The sequence below is a fragment of the Acinonyx jubatus genome, chromosome C2 (genome assembly GCF_027475565.1).
Source record: "Acinonyx jubatus isolate Ajub_Pintada_27869175 chromosome C2, VMU_Ajub_asm_v1.0, whole genome shotgun sequence".
Lineage (NCBI taxonomy): Eukaryota > Metazoa > Chordata > Mammalia > Carnivora > Felidae > Acinonyx > Acinonyx jubatus.
In genome coordinates, this window is record NC_069384.1 from 5,587,739 (window position 1) to 5,606,287 (window position 18,549).

Genomic DNA, 18,549 nt, shown 5'->3' on the forward strand with positions numbered 1-18,549 from the left:
AAGCCCACCTTTCCCCACTGGTTTCAGATGTCACTTTTATTGCCCCCTGGCTTTCCACGTGCACCTGTGTCTCTTTCTGGACTTTCTAGTCAATGCCACCGTTTTGTCCATCTCTGCCTTGGCACTAGACTGCGGTAGTCACGCAGGCTTTGTGGTTCAACTTCTGGTGGCCCTGGTTCACCCTTACAACTTTTCCTTTCAGTGTCTTATTAGCTTTCTACACATGGAGCCATCGCATCAACCTGTCTAGCTCCATAAAAATATTTTTGGCATTGCTGCTGGGATTGCATCAGATTTGTTAATGACCTTAGGGAGGACCGACACTTTTATGACGCGGTCGTGGGTTGCGTTTTGCCCACCGAGAAGTTCTAAGCCCTGCTACCACAAATGCCACCTTCTGTGGGATGAGGGCCATTGCAAGCGTGACTTGCTGGTGGGTGTGCCATCTTCACTGGGCTGGAAGTCCCCGTGCCACCAGATTGAGTTTCCCCCAACCCGTTTCCCCAACACCTAGCACAGCACCCAGCATGCTGTGGGCACCCAATGTGTATTTGGTGAATACTCTTTAAAGACGGGAGCTGCTTTAAAACACTTGCCCCTGTGTCTGGCAGATGGCAAACCTCTATTAAATAGCAGCTTTCGCTATTACTCTAGCGTGCACCCAGTGCTTATGAATCGAATGCCTCCAAAACCGTCGGTGTCCCCCATCTAAGAGTCCTCAGTGCGCCCCCCCAGCGCTCCCCATAAGTTCCCGGAAGGCAGGAACTCTGGGATCGTGTGCCCCTAGGTCCCAACATCTAGCATGGTGCCTGTCATGTTGGGAGCACTCAGTGAATACTGGTGGCACTTAATTTACTTGCGACCCAAATCTAAGAATCCTCTCCACGGCATTTCCAAATTACAAACTGATCGGGCTCTACATCACGCAGGTAGGAGAGCTCCTTCTCTGTGATGTGGCTGCAGTCAGTTTCCATCCATCCGTCCTACTCTCTTCCAGCCACACACAGGACCAGCCTGGTGGGTGGCTGAGATGTTCACGCAGCCCTGGAGCGCGGTGAACCCAGTTTGAGGTAGAATGCGTCCCAGGAGAGTCACTGGGGAGGAACCCGGACTCCATGACCTCAGATTTCCAGGAGGGCCCTCCAGACCGTCCACCTCTTTCAGGGCGAAAGGCCTGGACAGAAGATCTGCGTTGGCAGCTGACAGTAACTGTACCCACTGCTGTAAAAAAGCATGTTGGTCTGGGCTTTTCTCGTATTTGTTGCCTCCACATTAGATTTTGGGTGTATGAAAGGGACAACCGTAATTTAAGATAGTTAATTTAAGCCTGCATACATAGAAAACTGGTCCTGGGGCGCCTGGGTGGCGCAGTCGGTTAAGCGTCCGACTTCAGCCAGGTCACGATCTCGTGGTCCGGGAGTTCGAGCCCCGCGTCGGGCTCTGGGCTGACGGCTCGGAGCCTGGAGCCTGCTTCCGATTCTGTGTCTCCCTCTCTCTCTGCCCCTCCCCCGTTCATGCTCTGTCTCTCTCTGTCTCAAAAATAAATAAACGTTAAAAAAAATTTTTTTTTAAAAAAGAAAACTGGTCCTTCAAATCACAGCTTAAATGTCACTGCCTCCAGGAAGCCTTCCCTGACCACCCATTTTATAGTGTGCTCCTTTGTCTACTCATAGAGCATCCTAAACACCTTGGAACATTTGGTCGGCTTCTGACTGCTTCTTAGTACCTGGATCCTCTACTGGGAAGATATTTAAGATCCATCTCCCCTGCTGGGAAGTTGTCCCTCTGAGGGCTCTCTTGACCCCCTGGGGGACCCCTGCAATCCCCCTGCAGCCCTGTGCTACGAGCCTGCATCCCCCACAGCGAGCATCATACAAATGAGACTTGTGGTAAACATTTGTTAGCGTGTTGATTCTCATTCTCTGTTTTAAGCACTGAAATCACACCCAAAAGGCACTTTCCTCTACTCTTTGTTAATTTACGTATGGCTGTACTTTGTGTTCTTAACAGAGCGGGTCCCTGCAAGCCGTCATTCCATCTGTGCTTGGACAGTTCCAGCAGTGGGAACTCGCTAGCCCCAAGGAAGCACCATTCTGCCTTGGCCCAGCCACGACTGTCAGAATTCTTACATTTCTTGCACCAACACAGACCTTCCTGAGTCCGGTGGCCCTCTTCCCACCCCTGAAACCTTTGGTCAAATGCTATCCCTTCCAGGATTTGAAGGCAGATGACTCTCTTGGTTTTCTGTTTAGCAGGAAAAACAAAATATCCCAAGTCCCCTTACTGGTGTCTCCTGCGACACCCTCCCGACCATCTCAGTCTGGCCATGCCAGTGTCATCGAGTTCTCTTCATGTAGTTCAACCAGTTCCACTGGCTGCTTTGTCTTCCACGTTACTTGGTTCCTAATGACCGTTGCTTCTCCTCCGGATGGACACAAAGAAGCCCTTCGCCAAACAATTGCAGCATCTCGCTCTGTGTGTGCCACCAGCTCAGCAGCTCACTTCCTTCCCCTCTTTGGAAGGTAGCCTGCCTCGTGCCCACGTCCCCTCTTCTAGCACCCATCTCCTCCTCCACCGTGCCCCACAGATTGCCCAGCGGGCCCCAGTGCCTTGGCATGCTCTCTTGTCCCAGAATGTAACCACCCAGCCCCCAGGAAGCACAAACTCTCTTATGCAGGTAGGTGCCGTCTTCCAGAACTTTCTTCTTTCTCCAGCCTCCCTTCTCCCTCTCACCCCAAGAACATTCTCCTCCATGGAGCAGACAGAGCAAAAGAGGCTTTCCCTATGTGCTACGTCTCCCTTCTATTAACTAATGCAGTGGAACTGGTCCTTCTCTGAGCTGCCTCTAAATTTTTAAGCATTTAGTGTCATTTTGTCTGCAGAAAAGCCCTTCTGGTCACCGTCATGCCTCCTGGTCTTTGGCCTCTAACAACGAACACTTCTTTAGATCAAGTTCACCCTTCTTAGGTTTGTCCTTGGTGATCTGCTGACCCCTGACTTAGGGTGTTGGACCCCCAAGTGGGGCTCCCCAGCGAGCACTCCTAATCACGTACAAGCACTCTGGTCCCTGTGGGCTCCCTCAGTCCTTTCCCGCAGGGATTTCTTGGAGTTTCAGAAGCAGGAATATGACTGTGAACTTCTCCATCTCTCTGGGGCAGGTCAGGGAACCCTGCCCATGTTTCCAAGAATGCTTCTGACATGCCCTGTCTAAACCATCGTGCACAGCCCTCCGGACCCTTGTTCTACATATCCATAGGCACTACATTCATTCTTGGCCGGAGTCCCCTCTCTCGCACTTGGCCAAACTCCTCGTCAGTCAGCCAAGTCACACACTTGTCAGAAAGCCTGCATCTGAACATAAGAGATGTTCAGCACGTGTCTGGAAAATTGAAACCCAATCTCATTAGGTGTTCTGCAGAGAATATGTGGAGGTGATATGCTACAGGAAAATGACCTGGAGCTTCAAGGTAACACAGGTGAGGTCAAAGCCCAGCCCCACCTCAGAGCGGCCGTGTCAATGGCCTGAGTTTCTGGACCTTCGCGATGAAAATAAAACTCCTTACCTCACCAGGATGTTGTAATAATTCAGCCAAATAAATGACTCCAAACTCTAGCCATGCATCAGAATGACCCAGAGAGAGGCTTTTTATTTTCATTTATTTTAATTTTTCTTAATGTTTATTTTTGAGAGAGAGAGTGCAAGCAGGGGAGGGGCAGAGAGAGAAGGAGACACAGAATCCGAAGCAGGCTCCAGGCTCTGAGCTGTCAGCACAGAGCCCGACAGGGGGCTCGAACTCACAGTCCACAAGATTGTGACCTGAGCCGGAGTCGGATGCTTAACAGAATTAACCACCCAGGCACCCCAGAGAGAGGCTTTTTAAAAGTACAGGTTCCTGGGCACCATTACCCGGTGATTCTGAGTCAGTAGGTCTGAAAGTGCCATTGTCAGAAAGCTCCAGGGTGTTTCCACTGTGCCCACACATTCAGGGACTGCAGGAGTCACATTTGTAAATTGCCCCGCACAGTGCTGGGTGACCAGGTCCTACTCCACAAACACGAGTTCCCTGTGCCGCTGGTTGTTCTCTGGCTGCCGCCTTGACCCGCCGCACAAACCCATCGTCTGCCCTTCTCGGGGAGGCTGACCTCCAAGACTACAACACAGATTTTCTTCCCTCTGACCTCCCCTTGGCTTCACCCAGTGCCAGGCACAGAGAATGATCAGACAAGGATCCTGGCAGCCGCTGCGTTCTGTGTATGCAGCTTCTATTGGGCTCCTCTTCTGAGGTTCCAGCCCTGTCTGGACTCCGACCACGCTGTCCCATCCCTTGGCCCTCCTGACGCAGAGGGAGCAGCTCCACACTCTTGCTAGATGCTGGGAGTGTGAGCAACCTCTGCAAGCTCCTGTAGCCCAGCCCACACCTTGGTAAATGGTCCCTCGTGAACAATCTTCCAGCGTGACTTATAAACCCTCCTCACACTGCGTTCGTTCTCTGCATCCGGACAGCACCGTCCCCTTCCTCCACTGGGCAGGGAGACCCGTGATAAATTCCCGTGACAATTTCATTCCTTGCCTCTTCCCGTCCGTGCCCTTAACCAGTCAGTACTCTCCATTCATGCCTGCATCCCAGGCCTCTCAGATTCCCCAGCCTGCATTTCTGTTTGTGACGTACCCCTAAGTTTCTGTATTTTGTCCGTGGTAACCCTTCCTAGTTGTATTTGCATTTCAGTGTGCATTTCCATCCTCCCAAGTACCAGGATCGCTCTGTGGTTGTTTGTAACGCCCAGGGTTACATTCTCCAGCACAGTCTGCTAATAATCCACGTCCTGCCTGTCCGCACGTCGGCGTCTGAGATCAGAAGCCGCATTTCCAAGCCCTGTCCCGACTCTTTTCTCCTGGGTAGTCACCCCCTTGTTTTCATTCCTCCTTTGATGCCGTATCATTTGCCAGAGGGTGTCTGGCGGATTGAACTACGCTTTCTTCTCCTTCTCCGCTCGGTTACTTTCAAATCTTCCCGGATAAAACATTCTTTCTCATCTTCTTGACCTTCAGCTCAAAATCCACCCTGTGTTGTTTTGAGCCTTATTCTAATAATCATGATCGTTGACATCATCCTTTTTTCTGTGAAAGAGTAAGAACTACAAGAAAGAAGCTAAAAACACCTTCTGCTTCCAGCCCATGACCCCTGGCCTTGGCCACGACCCCACGGACTACTCATGAATTGATTGGCAGGAGGAGGAGGTGGTCAGTGGGTGTCACTATGCCTCTTCGGGCTCTCGGCCACCTCCCAGACACGTCCTGGCAATTCCAGAAACCTCCACATGGCCCTGGGCAGAGCTATCAACCACCACAAGTATCTGCTTCCTTCCAGGGCTGGTTAGCTACTTTCTCTGCACCTTCTAGTGCCTGGGCGTTCCTCTCTTGTTCCAGACGTCTTCTCCAGAAGGCTTGGCTTTCTCCTTGCAGGACAAGGCTCGTGTCTACGTGTCAGGCCACTGGCACTTAATCCCCTCACTTCCGGCTCCTCTGTTGAAACCCACTCTTCCCTTCCACCATTGGAATTTTTGTACCAGCTTCTTCTACGTCCGAGTTCTTCTATCTTCAGTCTTCTTGACTCAAGTGAGTTTTCCTTTTAGGTGCAATGGATATTCATTGTGCTGTGTTCTCTGATAAGATACAGCATTCCAAGGCCACCTTGAAGAAACCTATTTTGGTACAAGGTCCAGAAGACCTCTTAACATTCACGGCTACCATTAGGCAGACCAGCCCTCTAAACGTCCGTGCTCATCATTAACGTGGAAGGGGGAAACGAACCCAGGGCTCGGAGGTCTGTGTGTGTGCCATTTATGTATCTATCTGTTAAATATGCATTTAATCGTGGCTTGTCTGCTGTGCATCAGGCACTGTGCAAACACTGGGGACACGGCATTGAACACGGCGAGCATGGTCTCTGCTGTCATGGAGCTCAGAATCCAGCAGGGAATGCAGAATCTCAGTGAGGTTCCTGCAAGCGAACGTCACCCTAGGGGACCCCGGGGGCTGTGGGAGTACGTAAGCGTCATCTCTGTCTTCCACCTTCTGTCTTTTTTCTCCCACAACTGATCCCATCTCTCGATCCCTCATCCCCCGCCCTTAACAACCGCCGAAATGTTTTCTGAAATAAGAATTGTTTGCTCCTTATTGGTTGAAGCCTAAATATCAGCAGGTACAAACTGTCACCTCTCCAATGCTCCCTCTTCACACGGGGCATGGGTTCTTGTTAATATTACTGTGGTTGAAAAAGAATCCCTACAATAAATTCTTTGAAAGTAAACGTTGATGCTGGAGACTGAGATTCGTGTTTATGGAGGTATTTCACATTCACCCCTCTGCTTCTGGAGAAGGAAGGATCTGATATGGCTAGAGGTCTTTCTGCTCTTCAAATGCCTTTTAGAACCAGGGATTTGGGGGGTGGGGGGCGGGGGGCAGTGCCTGAACCGTAATCCCCTTTGCTGTTCTGTACAATGAGTGCCTTGTTACGGCTGTTTACCGCCTCACTGACATGTGCTTTTACCGCGTGTACTGTCCTCCTTCATATCCACCGGTACACGGGTGGGGTTGCCTCAGAGGTCCTCCCGGACTCAGCCACCCACGGCCCTTGTCCCCATCAGCGTGGGTAACGAGAGTATGATGTCCCCCTCTGGTGGCCAGCCCGCTGGAACACACTGGGAGCATTGCTTCGAGAATTCACTTAGACTTGTTAACTTTTCTTTCTTCCCTTCCTCCTTCCTTTCTGTGTGTGTGTGTGTGTGTGTGTGTGTGTGTGTGTGTGTGTGTGTTTAATTCCTACTTGTGGACTGTCAAAGGCAGAGAAAAAAAACTCACGTCTCTATCTCTTCTTTTTTGAAAAACAAAACCCAAAAGACTCCTGGGATTCTGCTCAGAGAACCAAAGATGTTTCCCCTCAGCTGAACTCGGCCACCATCATTGATATCCACCCTTCCTCCACCTACAGCATCCGCATGTATGCCAAGAACCGGATTGGCAAGAGCGAGCCCAGCAACGAGCTCTCCATCACCGCGGACGAGGCAGGTGCGTGTGACCGGGCGAGGCCCACACCCCAGAGCCCCCCCAGCCGGCCCTCAGGGCTCAGGCAGCTAACAAGGAATCAGGCCTTTGCCTGTGTCTGGCCTTTGAAGGGTTCCCTCCGTGGCGCCAGGCCCTGTTAGAGACGCGGGCAGTACCTTGCCTCCTGCTTTGAAGGCGCTGCTCTTCGAGTAAGACTTCATTCAGGGTTCTCGTATCCAAGAATTAAAAAAGGCAAACCTAGAAGACTAACAATCTGGTGATATTTAAAGAGCTGCACGACCACTTTTACGATTGTTTACAGTTGACTTATACAATTGTAAAAGCTGCCATTTTTACACTTCCTTGGTTTGGATGCGTGGAGTCCAGGCTGACAGGAGAGCCTTGAGTGTATGTCTTGCCCAAGGCCCTACGCAGCCCAGGTGTGAGAGGATCGCTTCAGTACAAAATGGCAAGAAAACTCTGTGCGTGAGGAGCTGGGGGGACAGTGGTAGGAGATATTTCGTTGGCTAGAAATGTCAATATTTCTATAGCACACTTTACTGTTCTTTTTCCTATTACAAAGAATTTCATAGTCAGTGTTGAAAATTAAGAGGCGAGGGGCTCTTGGGTGGCTCAGGAGGTTCAGCGGCCCACTTCGGCTCAGGTCATCGTCTCGAGATTCGCGGGTTCGAGCCCCACGTCGGGCTCCGTGCTGCCAGCTCAGAGCCTGGAGCCTGCCTCCGATTCTGTGTCTCCCCCTCTCTCTGCCCCTCCCATACTCATGCCCTGTCTCTCTCTGTCTCTTAATAATAAATAAATGTCAAAAAAAACTTTTAGAAAGGAAATTAAGAGGCTAGAGATCAGCATTTTGTAGAAGGTAAAACCGTTTCCATAATCCCACCACCTAGAGCTACTAGTGAACATGGCGACACCACCTCGTAAATCAGTCATCTCACACACACACACACACACACACACACACGTGTGCACGCTCCCCCACATGCATGGCTACCGGGGGGTGAATTAACCAGTTTGTAGAGGACTGAGAAAGCTGACTGTCAACCCACCCCCTGGCAGGAGAGGGGGAAAGAAAACTAAGGAATCAAGGCCGGGCTCATCTCTTGGGAGGAAGGGTGTCCAGCCCCAAACCTAGCTTTTCTTTCTCTGCCTGAAGTCGGAGATAATCAGCTACTACCCACCACTGCCATAAAGTTGGAAACGTAGTCTCAGATCCCTTCTTCATCACCAGGGTTAAGAGGATCATCCCCAGATGAGTGAAAGTCCACGGGAGACCTGTTCCAGCTTTCACCAGGGGAATTAGGGCTGTTCTTGACTTTCTTCCTTCCACGCACTTCTCTTTGGCCCTCATTAGCAGCCTTCCGGAAGGACATCACTCTTGTATACCCTTAAGTACTCGTCTGCGATTCCTAATGATACCTTCCACCATCTACTTAACAAATCGTATCTTATTAGATCTTATATAGATCTTATTAGGTAATAAGATAGATCTTATTATTAGTAATAAGAAATTTTCCATTTCTTATTACTACAAACACCACTGTGATGAACATCCTTTCTGGTATATCTTTTGACATTTAAGGCTATTTTTTTAGGTGAAATTCCAGGAAGTAAGGTTGCTGGCTCAAAAAAAAAAAAATGCAAACATGTATTCTTCTGATTATGTCAATACCGTCTTCTGTCAATACTGGGTTGGAATGGACAGCTCTTCCCGAACTAGAGATGAGCACTTTTTCTCAACCCAGGAACACATCAGTTCTTGAAAACCGTTTTTAAGGGCAGGCAATAGGATAGCTTTATGCTTGAGTGTCCGGGACTGAGCCATTTCTATTACTTAGAAACTCGGTGTGATTGCTCATCTGCAAAACAGATGTAATGATGGCTTTCTCCTCCTGACCCCAACCGTGTGGGTCACTGGAAGGAAAAGGCAGGCTGTGAAAGCACTCTGTAGGTCTCAAACAAGTGAGAAATGCGCATCAACACGCTCCTGCAGAAATAGAATTTTATTTAAATATTTCAACAACCCACTAACTTCCTGGAATGTCATCACGTTGTATATTTAGGGAAGACACACTGTCCCCAAAATGTAATCTTTGACGCGCTGTGCAAACTTCTCCTTCCTTCCTAACGCTGCCCGTCTTGACAGCCGTCTCAAGAAAACTGTATTTTCCCCTGGTGCATTTTGGGGCTGCCTTCCTGATCGCCGTTATGAATCCTGCTGCTTTTCTCTGGCTCTGCGTGGCCTCTGCTGCAGCTGGCCGTTGCCATGGCAGCGCGTCCCTCCGGGCTGGGCGGTCAGGCGAACAGCCACTCCGGTCACCGGCCTGCAGTACAGATTCCCAGCATCTCTGCAGACGCTCAGATGCAGAAGCCACCTCTTTGGCTTCCAGGGCGGCCTCTTGGATTTTACCTGCACGCTGGCTGCTGTCGGCTGCTCCTTTCCGCCAGCCTCGCTCATTTACTATTCAGATGAGCGAAGGGAAGATGCAAGGAGAGGAGCAGGTAGAACAGAGTGAAGCTTCAAAACAGAATTTGGCTTTGTCTGGGTGCGTAGGTTTTGTGGCTGGAATTTTAAAAAGCAGATTTTCTCAAGGGAGCCTGGGTGGTTCCTTCGGTTGAGCGTCCAACTTCTGCTCAGGTCACGATCTCGCGGTTCGCGAGCCGGAGCTCCAAGTCAGGCTCACTGCCGTCCGCACAGAGCTGCTTCAGATCCTCTGTCCCCCTCTCTCTCTGCCCCACCCCTGTCTGCATGCTCTCTCTCTCAAAAATAGATTAAAAAAAATTTAAAAAATAAAGGAAGAAACAAAGCGGGTTTTCTCACACGCGAACTCACGTAGGAAGAAAGGCAACCGTCCTGACCAAAGATGCCCTCGTCAGAATTGCCTGCGGTGGCCGCAGGTTGCTGCCGCTTCCCAGCAGGGATACCCAAAGGCTCATCTTCTAGGAGTTACTGTCATCTCCAGATGACCATCTTTAGTGGCCACTTTCCCCTCAAAAAAAAAGAGGCCACCTCTCAGGCAGTAAGAATCCTCAGATGGAAACTTCCGGAATCTGTAGAGCCACTCATTTTTATGGTGAGGCATTGCCCAAGTCTGAGGTACCGGGGGACATCGGTCAGTACCCACCTGGGTGGGGACATGAGTCGGGGAGGTGGTTAGTTAGGTCCGGGTCTCCCCACACCCCCTGTACTTGGAAGCTACACTCGGCTTCCTCTGGCCCTTTCCTGCCCCCCACCTGCCATTCTCTGCATGTGTGCTGAGTCCTCTGTCTGGAAGGGCAACCAAGTTCCCGTCTCCCTGGATGACATCAGGGCTCCTCCCCAGCACAAGTAGGAATCCTTCTGGCAATTGCCTTTGAGGCATATCATCATTTCTCCATGGAGCTCAGTGTCCCAGATGATGCCGTGACCCCCCTCATCATCAGGGGTTACACGCTGCTCAGGTCTCATTCTTCATGTGTGGCTGGCACAAGGCCAGCCTTTCATGGAATTCCATACCTTTCATGGAATTCTGATGTGGGAGGAATATTCATGAAAATGCCTCACAGGATTGTGTTAGAGTGGGTATAACGGTGAACCCCCTGTGTGTGCGATGAGGATATATTTGCACTGAAGCTTTGAAGGGCCTCATGAGGAGAGAAAAGGAGAGGGGTACCTGGGTGGCTCAGTCAGTCAAGCGTCTTCACTCAAGTCATGATCTCATGGTTTGTGAGTTCGAGCCCCGCGTCGGGCTCTGTGCTGACGCTCAGAGCCTGGAACCTGCTTCGGAGTCTATGTCTCCTTCTGTCTCTGTTCCTCTCGCACTTGCACTCCGTCTCTCTCTCTCTCTCTCTCTCTCTCTCTCAAAAATAAGTAAAGATTAAAAAAAATAAAAGAAGAAAAGTAGAGAAAGGCAAAAGGGAAGGGCTGGAAGGTGGAGGAAGAGGAAGCCACACGTGTCCGAGCACCAGCTAAGACACGGGAATCACCAGAGCCAGCAGCCTGAGATTCCTGACCCTGTCCTGATGGGCTGGGCCTTGTTCCCGGTCACAGACTGCAGCCCACAGCACAGCAGGCCCGAGTGTGTGTTCGGCTTGGGTCTGCCTATTAGCGTGCCAATCTTTGAATTTAGGTGTCAGTTTTTAAAATCTGGAAAACTCAGATCAAAATGTAGTAACAGTTCCTCTTGAGTGCCTGCTTGTCAAGAATCAGCTGGGGCCAAGGGTACAGAGGTTACCTTGAGGCTGACCATATGCTCCCCTGAGTTCATCATCGCCCCACCCTTCTTTCATGTAACGGTTCAGCAAATTACAGCCCATGAGCCAAATCCCACTTACAACCCTCAAGCTAAGAATAGGTTTTTCATCTTAAAAAGAAGAATATGTCACAGAGATTTCCTGTGGCCTGCAAAGCCTAAATATTTACTACTTGTCCCCTTACGTAAAAAGTTTATAGATCCCAGGGGCACCTGGGGGCTCAGTTGGCTAAGTGCCTAACTTCAGCTCAGATCATGATCTCACAGTTCGTGAGTTCAAGCTCTGCATCGGGCTCCGTGCTGACATCTTGGAGCCTGGAGTCTGCTTCCAATTCTGTGTCTCCCTCTCTCTCTGTCCTTCCCCCACTTGTGCGCTCTCTCTCTCTCAAAAGTATTAATAAATAAAATTGTTTTAAAAGTTTACAGATCCCTAATTTAGGCCGTGGTGGGAATGTGGGTTCTGGACTCCTGCTGTATCTTCCGTCACAAAGCTTAGTGCAGAAGGTGTCACTGCCACCTACACAGTGTCCTTACCCAACATTAGAAAATAGCACGGTTCCGATGCCACAATCCCAAGTGTGTTTTCATGTGAGGGCTCACAGATGTGTTTGTCAGACACCCTGGTATATGCTTGACATGCATCAGGGGTCTCACTGTCTAGAGCTGTCTTCCTGACTTCCCTCAGCAGCCTCTAGGCCCTCAGAGAGAAGAAGGAGAGAGAGGAAGTAGGGACACAGGCAAGAGTTAATGGGATTAGATCTAATGGACCGGAGGCGCACTGTCTTACCAAGTTCCTTCAACACCGATCGTCGTGTCACGTCCACAGCTGACCCTCACCCAAGACCAGCTTCCCCATTAGCAGCTGTGCTCTGAACGCTATGTGCCACCAGCGCCGGTGCCCAAGGTTGGGTGGCTGATCCCTTCACCGTCTTCGTTATGAAACTGCCCATAGAATGCAGAAGTTCAGATATGCAGGAGCTCGCGGAGAAACCACTGAATTTTTTCCAGACGCACCAGAGGAGAGAAGGTCAGGATGACGGAAGGGTCACCACATGGAGTCGTTGGGTTTCCATTGGATCTGGTGCTAAGTTAACAGCCCTGGGCGTCAGCCTTGATCACAGTCCAGAGAAGCAAGATGTGATCCAGAGGAAGAGTGTCCTCTTTGTGCTGAGCTGGGGGCTGAGAGGGAGAGGATATGATGAGGGCTTAAGGAATAAAAGGCATCCACATGTAACAGTATGCATGAAGGTCAGTGCACAGTAGGACCCAGTGTGGCATCAACCGTGTTCTTCCAGAAGACGGTCAAGTGCACAGCGTCTGCCCACAGGGAAGACTGCCCACAGGGAAGCCCTGCCGCTGAGCCTTTAGCAATCTGCCCCCATGGCTGTCATTTTTCTGCAGCTTCCACTGAAAGACTTTGAGAATTAAACCAAACAAATCACTGGCTGCCTTGCTGTCCCTCATCCATGCCCTATAGTCACTCCCTGGCTAACCTAGAATGTTCTAGAATGGTTTGGCATGTTCTTTCCCCTTCTCCCACACCTCCTCAGGTGTTTGGTCCAACCCACTGCCTGCTCAAGCATACTAGGTCCCCTCCCTCCCTCAACATTCTCATTTTTTAAAAATAGCATCACTCGCCATCCACATAGCATATAATCTACCAATTTATTTTGTTTATGAGCTATTTTTAGTCCCTCCCACAAGGTCAGGAATAGTTGCTTGTTTGGTTCATTGCTGCATCCCAGCCACCTAGAATACTGTTGGGCACATAATAAGTCTTAAGTTAAAAAGTTAAATTAATAAACTATTCACTTGATAAATAGTTATTAAATGAATTCCATTTTTTCCCATGTAGGGGTCAACTGTTCTTTGTTTAATTTGATTTTTATTAAACACTGTCTTTGTCTCCTTCTCCCAGCAAAGAACATTGCTCTCATGCCCAATACCTCCATCAGAAGTGAACGTGTGATAGAATTGTGCAGTTGCCCCTCGGACATTTTTTTTTCCTTATTTTTTTATTTTTCTTAAGTAGGTTCCATGCCCAGCATGGAGCCCAGTGCGGGGCTTGAACTCAGGCCCTTGAGAGCATGACCTAAGCTGAGATCAAGAATCAGACACTCAATACACTGAGCCACCCAGATGCCCCCCGACTTGGACATTTCTTAAACCCATTTTTATACCTAGTCCTTGCCTAGTTTTGGACCTGTGCAGAGTAAGCCCTCAGTAAATTCCCCAATAAGGGAACCAGAGGTGGAAACTTGGAACAGATTCCCACTGGGATGGTTCAGCCACGTTAAATGATTGATTTGGTTCCAAGAGTCTGAATAAAGCCAGGAGATGGCTTTGTGGAGGAGAGAATATTCTGAGGGTAGAGGGGTGTGCCATAGCTGGAGTCTTGGTATCTGCTGATGGGAAGTGAGAGAGAGGACTGTCTGTGGAGACTGTCCACTGAGAGCCACAAGGGGTCAGGTTAGCAGGATGAGGGAGAGGGGCTGTGTCAGGAGGCAGGGATGAGAGGCTAGCCCTGGTGCCCGTAAGAGGAAATCAAGAGCAGAGGTCTGCATGTCTGGAAGTTAGGAAGGGTCCGTCATCATTGTGTCTTGAGCCAGACAGAATTAGTAAAGGCTGCCTTGCCTAGGAAAAACATGAGGAACTGAAATATCATTTTCACTTACTATCATTTTGCAGATTGAACAGTTTGGGCTTCTATAGAAATACAAAGAGTGTTTGTTTTGAAAAATCACATTCATTCTTAATTCTTACCTCCCAGCTTGCAAGAAAAAGCTAGAAAAAGAAGAAACTATGCTTTCTATATATAGTGATAGCTTCAGTTCAAGAGCATGTACATAAATTCTTAAATGTCAGATGTTAGTTAAATAAATGAGGACCTAATGGTTGATCTTGAATACTTTCAGCATTTGGGATTTCAATCTGCCTTGGATTATAACTTTACAGAAATCATCTGTTTGCCATGAGATGAAGACCCAAGGGCTAATTACAGCTCAGGAAAGCATGCAAGTTCCAAAAGCAGACAAATTTTTTCAATAAAGGTTTTTCCTATAATGCTTTAGAAACTTAGAGTGGAAAATTCAATGCTCAAAAAACCAAAAATGCGTCCTAGTTTAATTGGGCGTGGCGCTAATGTGTGTGTGTGTGTGTGTGTGTGTGTGTGTGTGTGTAGGTTGTTCTTTCCTCCCTTGTCTTTTTTTTTCTATTACTTTGTTTGTTTGTTTTTAATGTTTATTTATTTTTTGAGAGAGAGAGAGAGAGAGCATGAGCAGGGGGAGGGGCAGAGAGAGAGGGAGACACAGAATCTGAAACAGGCTCCAGGCTCCGAGCTGTCAGCACAGAGCCAGACGTGGGGCTTGAACTCACGGAGCATGAGATCATGACCTGAGCTGAGTCACACGCTTAACCGACTGAGCCACCCAGGCACCCTTCTATCACTTTATTTTTAAGAGAGGGGAGGTCAGAAACCATTCCCTTCAGAGAACAGGCCAACCAATAAATGAGTTACTAACAAACCACTAGGCTACATAAAAAGGTGCCATGTTCTTAAACATGGTCAGGTCTGTCCTAGAGACAGGGACTGGGGTGGGAGGGGGGGCCTTCGGAGAGTAAGGGACCAGCCTGGAAAAACAAATCCTCCCCAGTTCATGACTGCATCATTGACTTCATGTTTTCTGATAAAATCCAGGCCATTTTATAAACACTGTCCTCACATCTTTGTTTTTAAGCCTGACTACATGTCATCAAGGATGTGAAGCCTGAGACTGTGTGCCACGACACCACAGGCCACGGCCCAGACACACCCAGAGGACGCAGAATGCGGGGCTGTCCCCACACTGCCTCCTGTGCCTCTCAAATGGGATCCTCATGAAATTCGATGTAGCACAATTAAATTAAAATAATTCAGCACCAGTATATAGCTGTCAGACCTCAAAGTAATTTTTCCAAGAAGGATTTTTAGGCTCGAACCCTGTGCTTCCTGATGACCACAGATTCATCAATGTGGGAGAAACCTGTCCCATGGGTTTTCGTTGGAGCTGCTGTCGAAGGCTCCTGCATTCAAGGCCTGACCCTGTGAGCAGAATCTAGGTGCAGAGCTATGACAACCATTATGGCAGGTGGCTGGAGGCCAGTCCCTCCCTTGGCCCCTGCTCTGGAGTCCCCTTCAGTGCTAGCACATTCCTTTCATTGGAGGATCATCGATGGATCCAAGAGGCCACAGCACCCATGGCGAACCAACCGTCCCCATGACCTGCTGGGGAGAGAGAACTGTGCTCTTTGTTTCAGTGTCTGCACGTTTCTTTCCCCTTCAAAGCAGGTTGCTCTGGACCCGGATCGGGAGGCTGTTCAGCTTAGAGTCCGCTAGGGGAAGACAGTCTACGTGTGTGCCCAGCACCACAGTGACTGTGACGGTCCCGATGCTGAGATGGGGTGCACTGTGGGCATCACACAGGTGCAGGCAGGCAACACTGACAGAGGGAAAAGAAAGCTCCAGGGGAGAAGGTCAGATCTGCCTAGGGCAGGTGTGGTTGGGTTCCACTGAGATGTTGGTGGCAGCTGAGACATGAGGGTGCGTGGGGGATGGGGGTGCAGAATGGAAGCGTGCAGAAGGAGGCAAGACACAGGACACAGAACACAGGGAGGTCAGTATGATAACTGAGTGGTTTGAAGGCTGCTCTCGGCCCATGTCCCCTTTGAAACTGGCACCAGCCATAGATGAGGGGCTGAAGCAGGCTGTCGGGTGAGGCTGAGAGCCTCCGTGGGGACAGCGGCCAACCAAGCACAGAAAGGAGACCCGCAGGGCAGATCTCAGGGCTGGCGTGAGCAGGACGGAAGGAGGCATGGGGGAAGGAAGCCAAGTGCAGACTCAACTCCTACTCTCTCTCTCTCCCGGCCCTTGTAAACATTTCCAGCTGCTCATTGCACACCCAGTATCTCCAATTCCCTCCAGGTTCATATTTCTAAAACGCAATGAACCATTTTTTCTGGAAAATCGTCTTCCCCTCTTGGCATTCTTACTCTCTCCTGGTCCCACCAGCCCTGGCCTCTGGAGTCAGCTCCCTACCCCTGCTTCTCCCCCCTGTATGGAGTCATAGGGTCCTGTTGTCCGTCCTCCAGTAGAAGTTGGGTGCCAGCTTCTTCCTGCCCAGTGTACTGCTCACCCCAGCCCACCTGCACGCTCCGTCTGCACCTGTCGGTGGCCTCATGAAGGCCCACACGTGAGCTTCTCCCCATGTCATGTTCATGTGCCAAACTGGGGGTCCCTGCTCCTCTGTGCTGTATGGGGCACGCTTTTCCTCAGGCCATTCCTCCGGCCTGTGTGTTCCTAAAGCCCACGGCCCTCCTTCCTGCTCCAATTCTGATTTCCTGACCTTGCCTCTTATGATTTAGCTGGGAAAATGCAATCAGGTTTGAGCCTGCTTCCCTCGCCCAGCAAGTCCCCCGAAAGCATCCCCATTCTTTCTTCCCTCCTCCCACCTGGAGGTGGTTGCTCCGATGCCCCCTGGGACCCCTACCTACCTCTGCTCCTGATAGAGCCCTTGCGTCTGTGCTCACACGTTGTTCCTTCAAGTGTACCTTTTCTTTTCATTGTGTGAATTTCCCCCTTTACTTCCCCTTATGCAAAACACTCAATGGTAATAACTATTATTGCTTGTATTTACAGAGTCCATGATTTTCACAGCAATCCTAGGACATGCATTTTTTTGTCCTGTTAAATAATGAGGGAAACAGACAGAGAATTAAATCACCTGCAAAGCACCACACAGCTACTAAGTGATAACAGCCAGAATTTGAACTCAGGCAGAAAGACCGAAACACCCATCAGCTTGGCAACTCCATCCGAGTATGGCTCACGCTTCTCCTGAATCAAGGGAAACAGGTTTCCCTTGACCTCCCCTCTCCCCTAATCTGACCTTTATCTTAGCCCTGCCATTGACTTGCGAACCCTTCAGACCAGTTCACATTCACTGTTTCTGCTTTCTTATCTGCCACGTGCTCCTTCCCCTGCCGCAAAAGGGCATCTCCAAGTCCATAGATGTGACCCTTGTGCGGCTCAGCAGGGATCACAGAATTGTCATTCTGACAGCACATTTGCATCCGAGGGGGTCTCTTCCTCTGAGTCCTGGGTTACCAGTTGCTTCCACTTCTCGGAAGACACTTGAGTATCTGGTCTGCCGTACGGTGGTGTTTCTCCCAGAGCGTGCATTCACCATTCTGATAACACGTGAACTCTCGGCGGACAAAAATATTTTCCGCCTCTGAGTTCTACGCTGTGTGCTTAGTGCCGGCACGTCGCTCATGCTAGTGACCGACTGGAACTGGAACGTAATCGGAATCTCTACAACCGTTGAAAATAAGGTGATGCGAGACTTGCACGCTTTGACTCTTTAACTTTGCTTCTCCTGCCTTCCAAGGCGACAGACTTTGGGTAACGAGAGTTTTTTAATCAGAGAGTGCGAAAAACTAAAGTTGTCTAAGAGACGCAAAGGCAGACGAATCCTGATTTTTTTGTTTTGCCCCAATAGCTCTGGACAACCTGCGTGGCCCCAATACCATGTCACTAAACACGAGCTTCCAAGGGAAAGAGAGGGTGCTCCAACAGCCACTGCAGAGGTTTATAAAAGAAATACTGTTTTTCAACTTCCTGTTTTACCTGTGAACTTGCTCAGACTTAGGGTTTATTAATCACGTTGTCAAAGGTGTGGTGTGGAGGTGACAGAAGGACGGGTCCCCAAGGTTCATTGTTCCTGGGACTGGGTAAACACGGGGTAAATTTAGGACCCAGTGACTCTGCCAAATTGAATTGCTTCCTGAAGCTGCAAACACGTTTCTCTGTGCTTCTGAGGGGTGTGGTGGGGGGGCGGGGGGCGTCTTCTGGGCCTGCATGTTGTATAGACTTCAGTCGGCTCTGGAACTCGGCTCTAACGGGCCTGTGGGCTTTGGTCTTCACAGCTCCTGACGGCCCACCTCAGGAAGTCCACTTGGAGCCCATCTCATCTCAGAGCATCAGAGTCACCTGGAAGGTAAAAACACTTGCATTCCTGACACTTTTTGCGCGGGGTGTGCCCTTCACTCGTGTTTAGTGGTAGGATGCTGAGGCACTCACATTTCGTACAACTTTTGTTTTGCGAAATGAGATTAACAGCCCTTTTCTTGAAATCGAATATGCGTATCCCCATTTTGAACACTCGTGCGGCTGATTCTGTACCCACAAAGAGCGAGGTCGTTTTGCCTTGTTTCCAT

The 18,549-nt window shown here is 49.7% G+C and overlaps 1 protein-coding gene across 2 annotated transcripts in view; it reads left to right on the top strand.

Annotated features, from left to right (window-relative positions):
• DSCAM (DS cell adhesion molecule) overlaps positions 1-18,549 on the top strand; it is a 693,896-nt gene that overhangs the window by 615,948 nt on the left and 59,399 nt on the right. The window contains exons 15-16 of one of the 2 annotated variants that reach the window (XM_053220540.1): positions 6,902-7,069; positions 18,259-18,329. In XM_053220540.1, coding sequence (XP_053076515.1) covers positions 6,902-7,069; positions 18,259-18,329 — 239 coding nt within the window. The remainder of the gene's footprint in view (positions 1-6,901; positions 7,070-18,258; positions 18,330-18,549) is intronic. The other variant, XM_053220541.1, reaches the window with a different exon arrangement.